Genomic DNA, 17,767 nt, shown 5'->3' with positions numbered 1-17,767 from the left:
TGGATCAGTGGATGCTGATAAAGCAGTGTGTGGTAAGTGTGGGCTTGTGTGTGTGTGTGTGTGTGTGTGTGTGTGAGAGAGAGAGAGAGAGAGAATCAGCTGATAGAACAGTTTTTGATCTAGTCATGTAGCCATATTTCGGGTTGATCCCCAGTTAGCGGTATGCGTGTGTGTGTATATGTGTGTGTTAAACACCATGCTGGTTGTACTGTATGTGTGTGGCACGTCTGAGTGTGTGTGGCGCGTGCCCTCTGGGTTTGCACAGCTATAATTATGCCTGCCAGTAAGCTGGGTGGTACCCGCCCTGAAATAGGCCGCAGGCGAGCGGCGGGCAGACACAGCATTCCTGTGTGACAGGCAGACTGAGGGGGAGGAGCTGCCTCTCAGACCACACACACACACACACACACACAAATGTTGAAAAGCACACAGTTCAAAAACAGAACACGCCACCCCCCGCCAAGAGAACACATTTAAAAGGTGTAAATTAATGTTCTATTATTTACTGTATAAACTGAGAGGGAAGAGAGAAAGGGGAAGAGAATCAACACATTAAGAGAGTGACGAAGTGAGAGAGAGTGAATGACAGGAGAACTGAAAGAAACAAAGTCAGCGAGCCAGAGAGAAAGCAAGCGTGATAGCAAGACTAAGAGGGAGAGATAGAGTACATCGAGCGACAGAAAGAGAGAAAGGAAGAGTGGGATACACACTGGCGGTTATCTCGAGCAGAGTCACATCACAGACAGGAGGAATGTTCCACTCTTCCACTCCAGGATGGTCATGCTTGTGTAAAAGCGGTGTAAGAGAAGTGTGTGATGTACAGACTGCATCTGTTTCTGGCGAAGGGGGGAAAAGGACGCGCACGTCCCTGGCCAGCGCTCTCCGAAATGAAATACACTCTGATCTTCTACTTTACTTACTTTGCCGTGGACTCCTCATCGTACTTGGTCTTCAGGTCGAACAGCTCTGCCTGAGTGCTTTCGAGTGCTGCGTGCAAAAAAAAAAAAAAAGTCAGAATGAGAACGAGGAAAACTCTCACTCATGACTTCTTCATGTCCACGACCGGCTGCATCGTTAATTTTAAATTGGCACGTCGCGGAGTTGCAGACATCGTGGTAGCCAAGCTAACGCACACGATCATTATCGCTATTTTAGCTTTCACAACCGGTTAGGAAAAAGGCTGCAATTTGTTCGGTTTAGAAGCCGAAGGGCTGAAATCGATCCGAGTTTCCACAGCGGAGTGAAACGTAACACAGCTCGGAGAACGACTTGCTGTCCAAACAAGCACGGGATAAGACGAGGTGCCGTTTGAGGAAAATACCGAGATGATTCTGATGCTGATCATTTTCCAATAACAGTACATCATCGTGTCTGTTTTTCCAGAATTATCGGCACCTTTCGTAAAAAAACAAGCTAAAAGAACTACACATCTAGTAGTAATCTATATAAAAATAACCAGTTTTTTTTTTTTTTTTTTTTTTTGGTGGGTTTGAATAAATGGCCTTTTATTATCATATAGATTTGCGTCATATTAAATTTCAGTACTTGGTATTTTAGCCTTTCTCTGGTAAGAATCACAGCACTCTCATGACTCAAAGTGGTAAGTCTTAAGGTTGGATGGATCTTTAAAAAGCTCATTGAAATACTTGGGGTTTCTTGGGTGACCTGCTCTCTTTAGCTGAAACCACAGTTTTCAACAAGCAAACACTGAGAGGGCAACCATCGTCCATTTTGAAAGTTTTCTGAGTACGCCATGATCAGACTGCCGGCTTTATGTCTGAAACTCTGGCCTCCCAGGAACTCCGTTAATGGTCCAAACATGGTCCGAAATGGCTTGTAGCGAGGTCAGGATTGGGGGGAGGGGGGGGGAGGGGTATGGGCGGGGGGATAACTCAGAGTTCCTGTAATGTGCAAGTGGTGATTGTGTGAACAGTTCAAGTTATACATAGATCCCTCGGTCAGGATCATCATTCACTGATGTACTGGCTTCTTTGTACTGCACTTGTGCTTGAAGTCTTCTGTAAATGTCAGATCAGTTTTATTACTTATTATATTATTATTATAATTCTTATTTTTAAGTCAAAGTCCCGGTTTGACTTAAAAACCCCTCGCATTTATAGTATTTTTCATTTTGCCACATATGTTTTTGCTGTCTCTTGAGCTTAATAAGATACTCGGTCATCATTTGTGCCTTAAGGTTATTTACAAAGGACTTAAACCCTTTCCGTGAATTTTAAACTTTTACTTATATAAAAATTATTTTTTCTTTATTTGAAGAATTATCTTTTGATGTTAACTGAATCCCTTTAAAGTGCCTGCTACCATAGAAACAGTGCAATGCAAGAATGAGCATTTGAATATAAACCTGTGATCTGAATTAGAGCTGAAAAGATCAATTTTTCAATTGTTTTTGACCAATCAAAAAATCAATTAGAAATGCACCGATTGAGCGCTGGTTGCTCGCTGATACTCTTCCAACACGCATAAAATGCGTCTTCACTCAGGAACTCTGGAGTTAAAGCAGGATTCTACTTGAGGACTGATTTAGAGATGAACATCTCTGTAATTTCTACGGAAGAAAATGAAACAAAGAGGTAACATTACAAGACGCAGAGATGCGAGACGTGGCGACGGTGTGGGAAGCTGCTAAGGGAGCATGGATGAGGTCGGACGTCGTGAGAACGGATGCCAATCACCATAAACGGCCAGTTTCATTATGTTGAGGTTGCATTTGCTTACGTTGTTGTTTGGAAGGATCTTTCAACGTTATCGCAACGTATATGATTTTATCAAGGTCGTTCTAGGCTTAAAAAACAGCATTGTAGCAATGCTGAACATCAACACAATGTTGGTACAACTATATTACAACGTTCATCCACAAACCTCAACCTCAAGCCTCCTACTATTGTTTTATCTCCAGTTTCCCCGAGTTTGTACTTAACCAGGAACTCCTTAAGAGCGGTGCTTGATGTACACAAACCACTTCGGGTGATCAGATCAAATCAGATCAGTGCATTTCTAATCGCAAATGTCTAAAATATAATGTGGATCTTGTACTTTATCCTTGTTAGGCTGGTACCTGTCTGTAGACTCTGAGCTTTGTGTTCTGCCTCTTCCAACCTGGAGGCCATTGATTCCTGCGACTCTTGTAACTTCCTGTGAGGAGAAGGGGGGAAAAAAAAAAAGAGTCAAAAAAGATTGAAGTACAGAAAAGGAAAAAAAATGAAACCTCAGTTTACTTAAATATCAGCTTCTCTTTTAGTCAGTCTGTTTAAAAATAAGATGCCGCTGCAGTACCATATTAAAACCCATAAATTTCATAGAAGACTTTTTGTTATGAGCTAAAATCAGCTCTGTAATACGAAACGAGGTTCAGACCGGACTGTTTGAGCGTGCCTGAAGAAAACAGCGGGGATTATTTTCAGCAAATAAAGCAAACTTTGAGGGTGGAACTGCAGGAGCTCGGCTTTCTGAGTTATTAATAAAGCCAATGAGATATGACCACTGAGATATTAATAAAGTAAGCACAATGAGTCACTCTTGCTCTCCGGCTCCTACTCACTCACTCACACGTATACCTCACAGGAAGCTGGCTGACCAGACAGGAAGAGGACTGGACCGTGACGCACAGGAAGTACGCGAGAACCAACGACACAATTGGGTAAATATGGGTACTGTGACTGAAGAACTGGCTTCGGGCTGAAAGTTAAAAACTTCACTCGGGCCATTTATGGACGCGCTTATTCTCTAAGCAAACCACTGTAGGTGCGTCTCAAAATACAGTTTGTCTATCGTTATCTCGGCCTAGGTTGTCTTGTTTCTTCGAATTGATTAAACAGGACTCCAAAATGTGAAGTTTGTTCGAATTTGTTTAATGAGGTAACCCGCTTTAAAGCGGCGCTTCGAAACATGTGTGACACAATGGAAACTGGCTCACGGCCAAGTTCTCCGGTCGTCAAACTTCATTTTCTTTTTACGGCTTTAAATGCCTTTTGATGGCGAGGGTTTATTTTGAAAGTCATGCAATGTTCCCTGCTTACAGAGTGCATGACTGTCTTTGGAGTCTAACGTTAAACAGTGACATTTCTAATTAGATTAAAAGGAAAAACACACACACACACATACACACCACTGCTTGCCGATGAATGATGGTTTTTGAGCAGCTCTGTGGGCCTTGTTGATGAGAGAAAGTCAGAGGACAGTGGATGGCCAGAAAACAACCACTCCTTACAACCGTGGTGCACAGAAACACATCATCATGTTAAACTTGAGAAGGATGCGCTACAAGAGCAGACTGGATAAAACGTAGCGCCTTGAGCAAGATACAGTAGATAGATAGATGGATGGATAGATAGATAGATGGATGTAGTGCTGACAAAAAATATTTGCCCCCTCCTGTTTTTTTTTTTTTGGCATGTTTGTCACATTTAAATAATTCTGATCCTCAAACAGATTTTAGTATTTCACAACAATAACCTGATTAGATACAAAAAGAAGTTTTTAAATTATGATTTTATTTCCATTTTTTTTTTTGTGGATTCTACCCCCCCGATTTTCTCGTTTACAATTCCTTCCCGTCACTAGAGCGCTCCCACATTAAGGCTACTACTACCACTCAGTCGGAACGGCCAAAGACTATCATGTGTTTCCTCCGAACCACGTGAGGCCATCCGACCGCATCCTTTCGAACTGCTCGCTCACGCACCACTGGGGGCGGAGTAACACACTCGGAGGACATCGCTATCCGCTGCGTGAGCTCACAGACGCCCCTAAATCGCCGTGAATAATGTGGGAGCACTAAGTACCTCTCATCCCTCCCCTTTGAGAGAGCTCGGTCAATCAGTTTTCTCTAGACCTCCGGCTGCGAGAGGTTACAGCATTATCCGGGAATCGAACTCGCGATCTCCGGATGATAGGGGGAGCATTTTACCACGTCCAGATGATTTAATTTCTAAAGGAAAAAATGCCATCCAAACCTACCTGGCCCCATGTAAAAAAAAGTAACTTAAGCAAATATTTTGTGGACAGATGAGACAAACGTTGAGCTTCTTGGAAGGTGTGCGTCCCGTTACATCTGGTGAACAACTAGCACAGCATTTTTTATAAAAAGAACATCAAGTCAGCAGCTCAAACATGGTGGTGGTAGTGTGATGGTCTAAGGATGCTTTGCAGCTTCAGGACCTGGACGGCTTGTCATAATTGATGGAAAGATAATTTCTGTGCTTCACCAGAAAATCCTAAAGAAGAATGTCCGGTCATCATTTCGTAACCTTATGCTAAAGTGGTCTGATCCGAAACACAGCAGCAAGTCCACTTCTGAATGTCTCAAATAAAAAAAAAACTAAAGTTTTCTTGAGATGATTGAGATGCTGTAGCATGACCTTAAACAGGTTGTTCATGCTCAAAAACGATTCAATAAGGCCGCATAAAAAAAAATTGCAAAGAAGAGTGGGCCAATCATTTAAAAACTGGCCTTTGTTTAATATTAAAATTTGGTTTCATTAAGTGTGACAAATATGGAAAACTTTTCTTTTATTTTTTTATCCTATCAATGATTTCTTCTCATTTTTTGGTACCCATTTATTCCTGGATTTACCAATGTTTTCTTATTTGGGTTCTTCCCTGAGGTTGAGGTCTTTGAAAATTTTCTAAGTTGTCAAGAGTATTGTTACCGGGATAAGGGGAAAAAAAACTAACGTTTTCACAGTTCACAAACCGTCTGTTCGATTCCAACCAAGAAGAAGCCACAACTGATGAACTGGTCTGTTTAAAGCCAAGAACAACTAATTAAAAGAAGTGGAATCAGGTGTGGCTTCTGCTTGGCTGGAATGAAAACCTGCACACACACACACAGGAAAAGGTTGACACCTGTGCTACTGTATAAAGCATTACAATGTGCCAAAGCACCAGTCATCTCAATATGGCTCCAAGAACATGGTTCAAAGTACATGGAACATACATCATTGTAATTGGCATTGTAGCAATTATGAAGTTAACTGAAGATGGAGCGGTTTATAAGGTGGTTCCCAAATTTGTAGTTGGTTCTTCTTAACGTGCTCCTTCATAATGGATTGCAAAGTCCAAAAATATGCGGTGATCCTCGTTTACCATTGACAGACAGATTTGAGCTGGGACTACTAAAGTGTTGAAGTTAATGCGGAGCTAAGATGGATGAATCCAACCTCCAGCAAGCTACTAATTAGCATGTCCATAGAAGCTACACTGTGTATGGTCACATGTATGAGAGAAGCAAATGACAGGCAGGTTTAAAAGTTCTGGCGTCTAAAAGCTGGGTCACTGTTAATAGTTGAGAAATCATAACAGGTCTTGAGAGCAAATTGTGAAGTGTAGAAGGTAATCTTCCACAATCTTTCGGTAGGTAAATTGGGTCAGTTCTTGACAGTTCTTAGAAGGTTCTCGACAGTTCTTAGAAGGTTCTCGACAGTTCTTAGAAGGTTCTCAACAGTTCTTAGAAGGTTCTCAACAGTTCTTAGAAGGTTCTTGACAGTTTGTAGAAAATTACAGTTTGATGCCGTCTTATGCATGCTCACAAAAAGTTCAGGAAAGAGGAAAACCCTGCTTTCCCACTTTATATAAATCTACCTGTCTGGTTCCACAGGATTCCGTATTCATTATAAGTAACCACAAATGACCAAACCTGGAATCCTCCTTATATTCTTTTCACATCCATGTTTTCTTTTTAAATTCAGTCAAACACACTAAATGTAACTATTAACTCGCACATCAGGAAGCTAACCAGACCTTGTTTTGACACATGACTCCACCACAGACTGCTTTTGTCATTTCTATTTTCTTCAGTAAATATTAAGCTCACCCTGCTTAGAAGAAGTAGATGATTATATTAAACTTATAACTCGCTTACTGTACTTGTGACTCATTCTGGTAGTTTTATAATTTTTTTCCCCTCAAAATGTAGGACTTACACATATTTACGAGCAGGATGTCCATGTGCTTCGAACTCACCTCTCTTTCTCTGCATAGTCGTTGTGGAGCTGCTGCTCTTTCTCCTGTGCCAGGTTCTCCGCCTGGTTCTTCAAGGTCTGTTCGTATTCCCGGATCTTCTCTTTAAGTGCTTTGATAGTGACCTCTGTCCAAAACACATAGACACACACAGGGTCTAAATCAGATCTGCCCTGGGATTCAAGAAGCACTCCACTTTAACACATATTAAATACATTTACCATTTTTAGGTAACCAGGGTTAAACGTGGAGACATTGGAGCAGACGCTGGACTCGTATCTCCAGTACGCATTGCCGCTGAAGCATATTGTGGCTTGGCCAGTTAACGATTTATGATATGACATCGTCAGCACTGGCGCTGAAGTTTAAGCTTTGGAAGTCTGTTTTAGTGTGTACACATAAGCAGGTGAGTAAGCTAGATTTAAGAGCTAAAGCACCGCTGCATTTTAGGTTAAACAAAAATGCAATCCTCAGTGTCCTCTAATAAACGACGCTCCAAACAAGCAGAAAATATTACAGCGTATCACTGCTTACCAGGAAACGGGCTGCCAAAAGAAATTAAAACACGCATTGGAAAAAGTTACTGTATAGAAAACGGCTGAGCGTTCGCCCTATTTTCCATAAACGAATATAAATGGAACCGAGCACGGGCTATACCATTGTAATGAGAAGTGAAAGCTCGAGCTGAGAAAACACTTTTCATGTCGGAGCCGGACGTATTTCCTACTCAGATAGCAGTCACGCAGAACATTAAACGTTCAACGGAGTGAGACGAACAGTCGGAGATAAAATCAAAGACGAGACGCAGCTTGCGCTTTGTGTTACAAAAGCGTAACTTTAAAATAATAATCCTCTATAAACAGGACAAACGAAGTAAGCGAGCATCTCTTACAATGCTTCATCTCAATGCCTCAAACGAGTCATGTGTTCACCCTGCAAATGGTGTAAACAGCATTAACAGCATGTCTCTGAAGAAATACACTTATGCAGCATACACTGCAACCAAGCAAGGAAATTTAAAATCACTGGAACTGGGTTAAGGACCTTTTAACACACCTGGAAGGATAGTGCTGAACCTTAAACATTGTGGAAAAAGTGTTGTCATGAAAAACAATTGTGAATGGAGATCACTTAAACACTTGGCGAAGTTGCATGGTAAAAATCAAAAGCCGTGTTTAATAGTGGAAGTAAAAGCATTTCCATACACACACAATGAGATGAGAACTCACAGAATTGGAACTAAACAGATGTGCAGCCTTAGGAAAGCCACTTGTTAGTGAGAATAAGCTAAAAATTTGCAAGGGAGCATAAAGACTAGAGCAATGGAAAATGGTCATATGGTCTGATGAGTCCAGCTTGACTCTATACCAGGGAAATGGACGCGTCAGGTAAGAACGGAAACATATGAAGTGATGCACCCATCATGCTTAGTGTGCACTGTGTAGGCCTCTGGAGGCAGTGTTATCATCTGGGGTTACCAACTCTGAGTTGGTCAGATCTAGGCTCAGAAACGTTATGGGGCAATACAATGAAGTCAGCTGACGACCTGGATGTACTGAACGACCAGTTTGTCACATCTATGAAGGTTTTCTTTCCTGATGGCACGGGACATATTCCAGACTCAGATTGTGAAAGAGGAGGAACCTAGGGAACTGGACACCAACTGGTGGAACTAGCGTTGAGCAGGCGACCAACAATTAGTGTGATTAACAGGAATGAAAAAAGTTTGAAATTCTTACAGGTACTATGTAGGGTACTATGTAGGCAAAAGGTGAGGACAATGGAGGTGGTGGACAGGACTGTAAATCTCTTAATTCCAAAGATGGATAGAAGAGGGATGGAAATCCAGTGTACTATGTAGGGTGTAGAATCCCTTGTTCCACACACCAAGTATTGCCCTGGTTTAAGGGGTCAATGCTCATTACAACACCTGTTAGGTGGATTGATGCATACTGTTAAACATCCCAGTGCTGTTGTACTCTATTATCAGCACTCATAGAATCTCTCTCGCCAAATCAAACCTCTTGGTCTGAAGTAACTGTTGGGTAAAGGGTAATATCCTGCAACGTGCTGTTGAAGTCTTGAATCTGATTGGGCAGAAGCTCAAGTTTCTGCAACCGAAAAGACGAGCGGCTACAAGACTAATTAGGATCATTTTATAATGCATAATTGTTTCCATAGTAACGATTTGCGCTGGGATCTGTACAAAGGGCGCTCCAGATTACCTACGACTTTAACGACAGATGAAATGGGGCGTTCTTTAGACCAGAATATCGTCGTTCACGCTCACTGGAGACACTAGACTGATCAGTAAAGATGCATGAACAAATAAATAAGTGCGTTAGTTTTTATGTGACTCGTGATCCAGTTTATTAATTTCACGATGCTGATGGAGTGATTAAAAAGCTGTATGCCATTCACCCATCCACATACATGCTCACAGGCACTGATTGAGTGCTCTGAGTGAGAGTGTGTGAGCAGCGGTGTGTGTTACACGCACGAGAAAGAGGGAGAGTGAGCGAGCGAGCGAGCGAAAGAGAGAGGCTCTTGTGTGTTCACGTGTGATTTAAACTGCTGCCTTGCAGGTCTGACACATAATCAATGGGAGCAGCTCCCTTTGGAGGCCTTTTCGCCCATAACTGCTAAATTGAACTTTAAACATTTAAGTTGGGAGGAATCAATGGTTAGTGCTGAGAGAGAGAGAGAATGGGAGAGAGAGAGAGAACGAGAGAGAGAGGGGCCTGGGGTTAAGACATCCTGTTTCTGTACAGTCCTTCAAGAGGGGTATTTTATACTTTGTAAAGAAGATAATAAAGATAATATTGCACAGTATGATAACTGCGCAATCCAATACCGCACAATATCATCACTCTATCCCAGGACTAAAAGAATGGATCGCAATGAAAACACACTTCCCACGTACTGCAATTCTGCTCCGTCAGCACATTTATGCTTATACGTAGATTAGCCCTTTAAGCTCCGGGGTAACTACTATTTTTAGAAGCGGATGCCAACGTTAAGCCTTTCTGTTGCACATTAGCTAGCTTGTTGAAAAAGGAAAAAAAAACAACACATGGGCAAAATGGAAGGAAAAATGAGTGTGGTTAAAGTCTGATATCGATAAGTCACTTGCGTCTCCCGCATTGTCCGAGGAATAGCAACTCAAATGGTTAATGCTTAGGGTTACTTTCAAAAGGTCGGAGGTTCAAGCCACTGTTGAGTTCTTGAACAAGGCCCTTAACCCCAGATTTCTAACTGGGTCATGCAAAAAAATAAGTAATAATAATAACAACAACAACAACAGTAATTTCACTGTGTTGTACATGTGACAAAAAAATTAAATCTTATCTCTTCCGATGAGAAAACTTAATAGGTTCTAAACTAAATAATCCAAAATGAGTGGTTTGATTTTATGTTTTTTTTTTGTCAGATTAACAAACTAAGGAAACTGTATGGCATACAGTACTGTGCAAAAGTCTTGACCCCCACTCATTTCTTCATATTTTGACTCCACAGAGCCAGACTTTCTTCTAATGTTTAATCCAGACTTAGAGGAATAAGTTCTCCAGACTCCCTGAAGGACTTTCTTTGGCTCTCATTATTGACAAGTTTTTGGCTCTCATTTTCAGTCACAATGTTTCTGTTTGTTAAGCCACACAGTGACCTATGAATCATTAAAGCCTAAAAAACATCTTACCTAATGCATGAGCCAATGAGAAACAGGTGCAGATGATGAGGCCGGGGAGTAGTATCTGGTGATCAGTATACTGGTGCTCAGTGGTTAAAATAGACGAGAGGGGAAATAAGGGTGCTGCTGCAACCAATTTTTAACATCCATCTTTGAGCGCTCTGATCTTGGCAAATGTCTTCATAGAGCTTGAATACTTTAGCATTTGGGTCTACATCATACTTAATGGCTTTTGTCATTTCTCAGTGCAGTTTGCAACTCGGGGCACATATGTACATCTATCCATACACAATCATTTGTAAAACTGCGATTTTCCGGGACGGGTCCCCAGATCGCAAGTTTTGCCGGACGGGTCCCCAGATCGCAGTTTTGCCGGACGGGTCCCCAGATCGCAGTTTTGCCGGACGGGTCCCCAGATCGCAGTTTTGCCGGACGGGTCCCCAGATCGCAGTTTTGCGGGACGGGTCCCCAGATCGCAGTTTTGCCGGACGGGTCCCCAGATCGCAGTTTTGCCGGACGGGTCCCCAGATCGCAGTTTTGCCGGACGGGTCCCCAGATCGCAGTTTTGCCGGACGGGTCCCCAGATCGCAGTTTTGCCGGACGGGTCCCCAGATCACAGTTTTGCCGGACGGGTCCCCAGATCGCAGTTTTGCCGGATGTATTGATAGACTGCGGTTTCACGAAATAGGTTGCCAGACTTTAGTTTACAGTTTATGGAACAATTTGCCAGATCGCAGTTTCATGGAAAGGGTTGCCTGATCACAGTTTTAAAGGATGTCTTGCCAAACGGCCGATTTACTGGAAGGGTTGCCAGACGTCCGTTTTTTACAGGATGGGTTGGCAGATCTGTTTTAACAAAAATGGTTGCCAGATTGCAGTTTTTCCACAAAGAGCTGCCAGTTTACCTTATTTAAAACCATACAATTCACCATACTGCTTATCCTGTTTAGGGTCCTAAATAGGTCTGGGGCCTATCCCAGGGGACTCAAGGCATTGAGGCAGATTTGGTACAAATGAATTTGTACCAATTCATTGCAGGGCACGCAAGCACTCACACGCTCCGTCAATTTTGGACACGCTAATTATCCTACCCTACATGTCTTTGGTCTGTAGGAGGAAGTTGTACCCAGTAAGCATGTGGAGACCATGCAAACCTGCGAACCAGAGGCAGGAATCGAATCCTCAAGGTCCCTAAGCCACCACATGTGTTAACCGCTACGCCACTGGTCACCAGAAACCTGAAGTGTATCCCAGGGATCCCGGGGACAAAAGGGAAATTTAGAAACACCAATCAGTGCAAGTCTTTGGACTGTAGGAGGAAACAGGAACATGCAGAAAGGAACATGCAAACTTCTCACACACACTGGAGGTGAGATTCGATCCTACAACCCTGGACGGCTGTGATAACCTTTGAGTTCTCACACCGCCGTACATACATCCAGTAAAAACAATTTCATGATCCCATTAATAACAGAACGCACTCGACAGACCCATAAGCCAGACTCGAGTGTGAAGCACAATAAGGAAATCCTGTCACAAGTGTGTGTGTGTGTGTGTGTGTGTGTGTGTGTATACTTGTAAGTGTGCGTGTGTGTCCTCACCCTGGTTCTTGACCTCGGCGAACTCTTTGTTGTAGTCCTCCAGCGTCTCGCGCAGCTTCTGGTTCTCTGTCTCGATGTCGTGCATGCGCTGGACCTTCAGCTGTAGCTGCTGGCCGAGCTCCAGCACGGGGACGGGATCTGAGCCAAACACACACGTTTTACGCACGTAAATCACACGCGTCATACACACTCGCTATGTTACGCTGAATCGACTTTTGTTTTCGAGTTTCTTTTAAACTGCATGTGTGAGTTGAAGGCGGTTTAACAGAAGCAAGCAAAGGGATATGCAAAGCGATGATGTGCGAGGAATCGGAGCACACCACGCAGAGAGTGTGTGTGTGTGTGTGTGTGTGTGTGTGTGTGTTTATTAGCAGCAATCTTTAATATCCGTGTAAAGCCTTGAGAACTTTTAATAATGCACTTTGAGAAAACGTGTGTGTGTGTGTGTGTGTGTGTGTGTGTGTGTGTGTGTGTGTGTGTGTGTGAAGGTCATCGGGTTGGCACTGTTCATCCATCTGTTTCCTTCTCTCTCACACACACCCATACACTCACACACACACACACGCTCAGCAAGGCCAGTGCACCACACGGTACACAACAGCTGATGACTAGAGAAGCCCAAGGGCATGCTGGGTACTCTCTGATGTACTCGGTGATGAAGAGCCTAATTTGTTAGCGAGTGAATCAAGGACAGAGCAGACTTAGCTGTGTGCACACACACACACACACACACACACACACACACACTCAAAGCAAAATGCAGGCAGCAGCTAGAAGTCGACATGATGACATTCAACAGGAGAAAGAACACAATCAGTAACACACACACACACACACACACACACACACACACACACGCGGGAACAGTGTGTGATGGGACAAAAGACGGCCACTGTGACTAATTGCTCCCGTTTCTGGGTGCAGAAGTAGTGAGGCTAAGTTTAGCTGCTGCGCTGTGTGTTTTTGGAGTGCTGACACTGCAGTGTGTGTGTGTGTGTGTGTGTGTGTGTGTGTGTGTGAGAGAGATACTGAGACATGACTGCTCCATCACTACCAGCTACTGCAGAGACAAGTGGAACAAACCATGAGGCAAAAAGAGACAGAGAGAGAGACAGAGAGAGAGAGAGAGAGAGAGAGAGAGAGAGAGAGAGAGAGAGAGAGAGTACAGTACAAAAGTGAGAGATGTAAAAAGAAGAGAAGATTAAACGAGTAAAAATGTGAGAGAGAGAAAGGAAGAGAAAAGCAGAGCACCGGAGCAAAACAAAAGAATGGAAGGAAACGAGACAGAAGAAAGATGCGATGGTGAAAAAGGAAAAGGTGTTCAAAGAAAAGATGGAAATCTGGATAAGAGGAGAAAACTGATAACCAGAGATAAAGAAAAAAGACAAAGAAAGAATGGAGAGGGGAAGAGAGACTAAAAACAAGAAAAAAAAAAAAAAAAGACAGAAAAACAGAGCGCTATTAATTTAGAGAGAGAGAAAAAGAGAGAGAGATGAAGTGAAATAGTAAATTAAGAAAGAAAAAAGAGACGAGTGTGAGGACGGACAAAGGAAAGAAAAAAAAAGACATGAGAAACATGAGGAGAGAGAGAGAGAGAGACTAAATGAAAGACAAGAAAAAGGAGAGAGAGAGAGAGAGAGAGAGAGGAGTGTAGTGTCACACTGAGATGAGCTGCATGTCCACTACTGCGTGTCACTTACACACCCATGTGACAGGAGCTCCAGGCTCTGTGTGTGTGTGTGTGTGTGTGTGTGTGTGTGTGTGTGTGTGTGTGTGTGTGTGTGTGTGAGATGATGAACGATGGCTGTAACGTGATGTTGTGATGTGATCTTACTCAGACAGAGGCCTCTAGTTGCTGCGCTGCTCCTGCTGCAGTTCTCTCTCTCTCTCTCTCTCTGTCCCTCATTCTATCCCTCTCTCTCTCTCTCTCTCTCTCTCTCTCTTTCTCTTTCCCTCATTTATTTGTGTCCTGTATTTCCTCCATTACTCCTTTACTCATCTTTCACTCTTCCTTTTTGCAGCCTCTGTTTTCTCGGACCCTCTTCTTTCACTCTTTCTCTCCCGGTCCCTCATTCTCTTCCTCTATCTCTGTCCCTCATTCTATCTCTCTCTTTGTCCTTGATTCTCTCCCTCTCTTTTTCTCTGTCCTTCATTCTCTACTTCATTTTTTCTGTCCCTTATTTTCTCTCTCTCTCTTTCTCCGTCTCTCATTCTCTCCCTTTTTCTCTGTCCTTCATTCTCTCCCTCTTTTTCAAATGTCCCTCATTCTATCTTTCTTTTTTGTCATTCATTTTCTTTCTCTCTTTTTCATTGTCCCTCATTCTTTCCTTTTTTTTCTGTCACTCATTCTCTCTCTCTCCTCACACTCCTTTTTAAGTCTGTCTGTCTCTTTCTGTCTCCCTCTCTCTCTCTCTTTCACACACCCTGTTCACCTTTATATCACACACAGATCCTCTCCAACTCTTTGTCCTTTTGTCTCTCTCTTCTTGTCGCTCGCGTTTTCCTTTTCCTCGTTTTTTCTCCATCTCTCTCTTTGTAACGTACAGGAGGATAAGAGTGTGTGTGTGTGTGAGAGAGAGCGAGAGAGAGAGAGAGAGAGAGAAACACCCCCTATCTCTCTCTCCGGGGTGGTGCTTAAACCTCGTCCTTCCTCAAGACTTTGAACTTGTGTCTGTTGTTTCACTAAAGTATTGGCACCCACCACTGTCGTTCTCAGGATTGCCCTCGTCTTCTGATATGATGTCATCCTGCCCTGAGTACATGTGCAAAGGCAGACAGACAGACAAACACGCTTGCACACACACACACACACACACACACACACACACACGCACGCACGCACTCACCTGGGACATCAATCAGCTTCTTATACACGTTCAAGAAGGCAGCCTCCGCTTCTTTACTTCTTTTACTCAAAGCGTCGATCTGGGAGAGGAAGAGACACGACACGGGTGAAGTCGAAACAAAAGACGAGACACAAACGTCTAGACATGATCAGACACGAACACACACACACACACACACTCAAGTAATAACAGTAATAGTGCGAAAGAGAGGCAAGGATATTTCCATAGGCACAGCATGTTTAAGTGATTTATAATGGGAGTGGAAGAATTAAAAGTGTGTGTGTGTGTGTGTGTGTGTGTGTGTGTGTGTATAAACTGTACCAATCACTCCTATCTACTGTATCAGTGCACCTTATCAGCACACAACAGCTGCCCCCTGACTGATGGCACATGCATCCCTGTGCTTCAGTGTTTATCTCCCCACACACACACACACACACACACACACACACAGATTAAAAAACGAACACTTATCATAAAGCCATCGAGAACGGAACGTACCAGCACACACGCCAATCCCTTACTCAAATATGTGCACGCAAGCATACACTGACTTCACAACACACACACACGATAAAACGCTGCATAAAGAAACACTCCTACACACACACACACACACGCACACACGCACACACGCACACAAAACAAAAACAAAACACACGTGCGAACACATGCACATAACACTCGGGCTCAGCTTTTGTGTGTGTATATATATATATACACATACACACACACATGTATACAAACACACACCGGTCTGACCAGGAGACCTTGGGTTTACGTCCCCTTCTGAACCTGTGCTGAAAACACCCCGCGAGTCGCGGTCACTACAGATCAAAAGCCTGCGCTGAAGTGAAACCGAGCCGCTTTACTCGTTCTGTCCGTCTGTGAGATTCTTCACAGTAATTTAAACGGCCTTGACACGGAAAACGCGATATCCGAACACCGTCGAGATCTTTTATTCTTCCTAAAAGCCATGAGAAAAGGGGGCAGGACGGAAGTCAAGGACGAAAGACAACGGCAGAAAGACATTATTTATGGGGCACTTACTAATTTCATATTCTGGATTCAAATGTGTGTGAATTTTATCCAAAGTAAAACAAGATCAAGTCCAGGTCTCTTAATGTCTCTTCTACCTCCTCCGGAAATTGTTCTCCTCTTTCGAGAACCGAATGTATTATTATTATTATTATTATTATTATTGTGTTTATGTGTGTGTGAAGTGGATTTTTGGAACTCTGGCTTATATTCAATTCAAGTCAGAGTTCTATGCGGGTGGACTAACCCTTGGGGCAGTTGTTAGAGAAAACCCAAACAACCACACCAAGCAAACCAAACCCAAACAACCACACCAAGACCATTTCTGGATGTCGACTTTGTCTGAATCTTCTGAAATCCACTTGGCATTCTGTTTGTCTACTTTTGGTTCCACGGTTATGAGCAAATGGCAACTGCGCAATATCTCGAATACGGATCTTCATCCTGAGGTTTTGTTCTCGTCTTCTCCATGACGGGCTCGTTAAACCAAAGGGGCGGACGGAAAGTTCTCACGTCACTAGTAGCGACACATTTTGGTTCGTTTAACCAACCAAACCAAGAGGAACATGGATGTTGGTGGTTGGATCCATCGATCTCTAAAATGTTACGGCACGCTTCCAAGGTGACGACTTCCACCTATGAACATGTAGACTACCGTCTGCTTTCTCGGACATGCCAGATGAGCCTTTTCAAGCCCACACAACTTTAAGGACATTGTTAAACTCCTTCAAAAAAGTGTTATTCGTCCCTTCCACATGCGTGAACTTGCAGATGACCATTTGTCATTGTGCTTGACATTGTGTCGCAATGACATTGTGAGATTGTGGGTAAGCCATTACCGTACTTTCCGGACTATAAGCCGCGACTTTTGTTACACAATTTCAACCCTGCGGCTTATGCAGAGATGCGGCTAATGTATGCATTTTTTCTAACGGCCGCCAGGGGCGCTCGAGCAGAAAAGGTAAGAGTGAGACATGTGTTGTCGAGGAAGACGCAAGTCACAACCGCTAATAAACACCATAGAAGAAGAAATTTAACGTACGGTAACTTCGCGCGCTTTGTACATGAATAAAATTAGCATAAGCCTACCCTCATCATGGAAAATGCAAAAAGAAAAGCATATGACGCAGCTTTCAAGTTAAAAGTAATCGAGCTGGCCGATAAAGAAGGAAACAGAGCTGCAGCACGTAAATTTCGCATAGATGAGTCGATGGTGAGACGCTGGAAACGGCAGCGGGAAGAACTGGAGCAATGTAAAAAGTCGAGAAAAAAAAAAAGAAAAGCTAAGTTATGTTATTAAAACATTGAAAACTCTTTTTGTGTACCGTCTTTCTTTGTAAATATCCCATGTTTCAATGTGGGCACATGCGGCTTATAGTCAGGTGTGGTTTATGTATGTACAAAATGTTTTTTCCTTTAAAATATGTACTAGGTGCGGCTTATAGCCAGGTGCGGGTTATAATCCGGAAATTACGGTACTCAATCAGCCAGCCAAGTGTCTAACACTGTGCAAGTGATGGACAGTCTGTTTATCTATGGCCTTTATGGGGTTTTATGTTACTTAGCAAGAAGAGACATTATCTGTGAACAAACGTGGTGCCCTCATGGATCGC

At 43.0% G+C, this 17,767-nt stretch overlaps 1 protein-coding gene across 1 annotated transcript in view; it reads right to left on the bottom strand.

Moving 5' to 3' along the window:
- cux1b (cut-like homeobox 1b) overlaps positions 1 to 17,767 on the bottom strand; it is a 162,346-nt gene that overhangs the window by 64,253 nt on the left and 80,326 nt on the right. Inside the window, exons 4-8 of the mRNA XM_053487087.1 lie at positions 15,117 to 15,195; positions 12,271 to 12,408; positions 6,985 to 7,108; positions 3,080 to 3,156; positions 921 to 987 (exon numbers count right to left, since the gene is read on the bottom strand). Of these exons, the coding sequence (XP_053343062.1) occupies positions 921 to 987; positions 3,080 to 3,156; positions 6,985 to 7,108; positions 12,271 to 12,408; positions 15,117 to 15,195 (485 nt within the window). The remainder of the gene's footprint in view (positions 1 to 920; positions 988 to 3,079; positions 3,157 to 6,984; positions 7,109 to 12,270; positions 12,409 to 15,116; positions 15,196 to 17,767) is intronic.

The sequence above is a fragment of the Clarias gariepinus genome, chromosome 25, assembly GCF_024256425.1.
Source record: "Clarias gariepinus isolate MV-2021 ecotype Netherlands chromosome 25, CGAR_prim_01v2, whole genome shotgun sequence".
NCBI lineage: Eukaryota > Metazoa > Chordata > Actinopteri > Siluriformes > Clariidae > Clarias > Clarias gariepinus.
The sequence above is the reverse complement of the archived record's forward strand: the minus strand, read 5'-3'. Positions and strand labels throughout refer to the sequence as shown.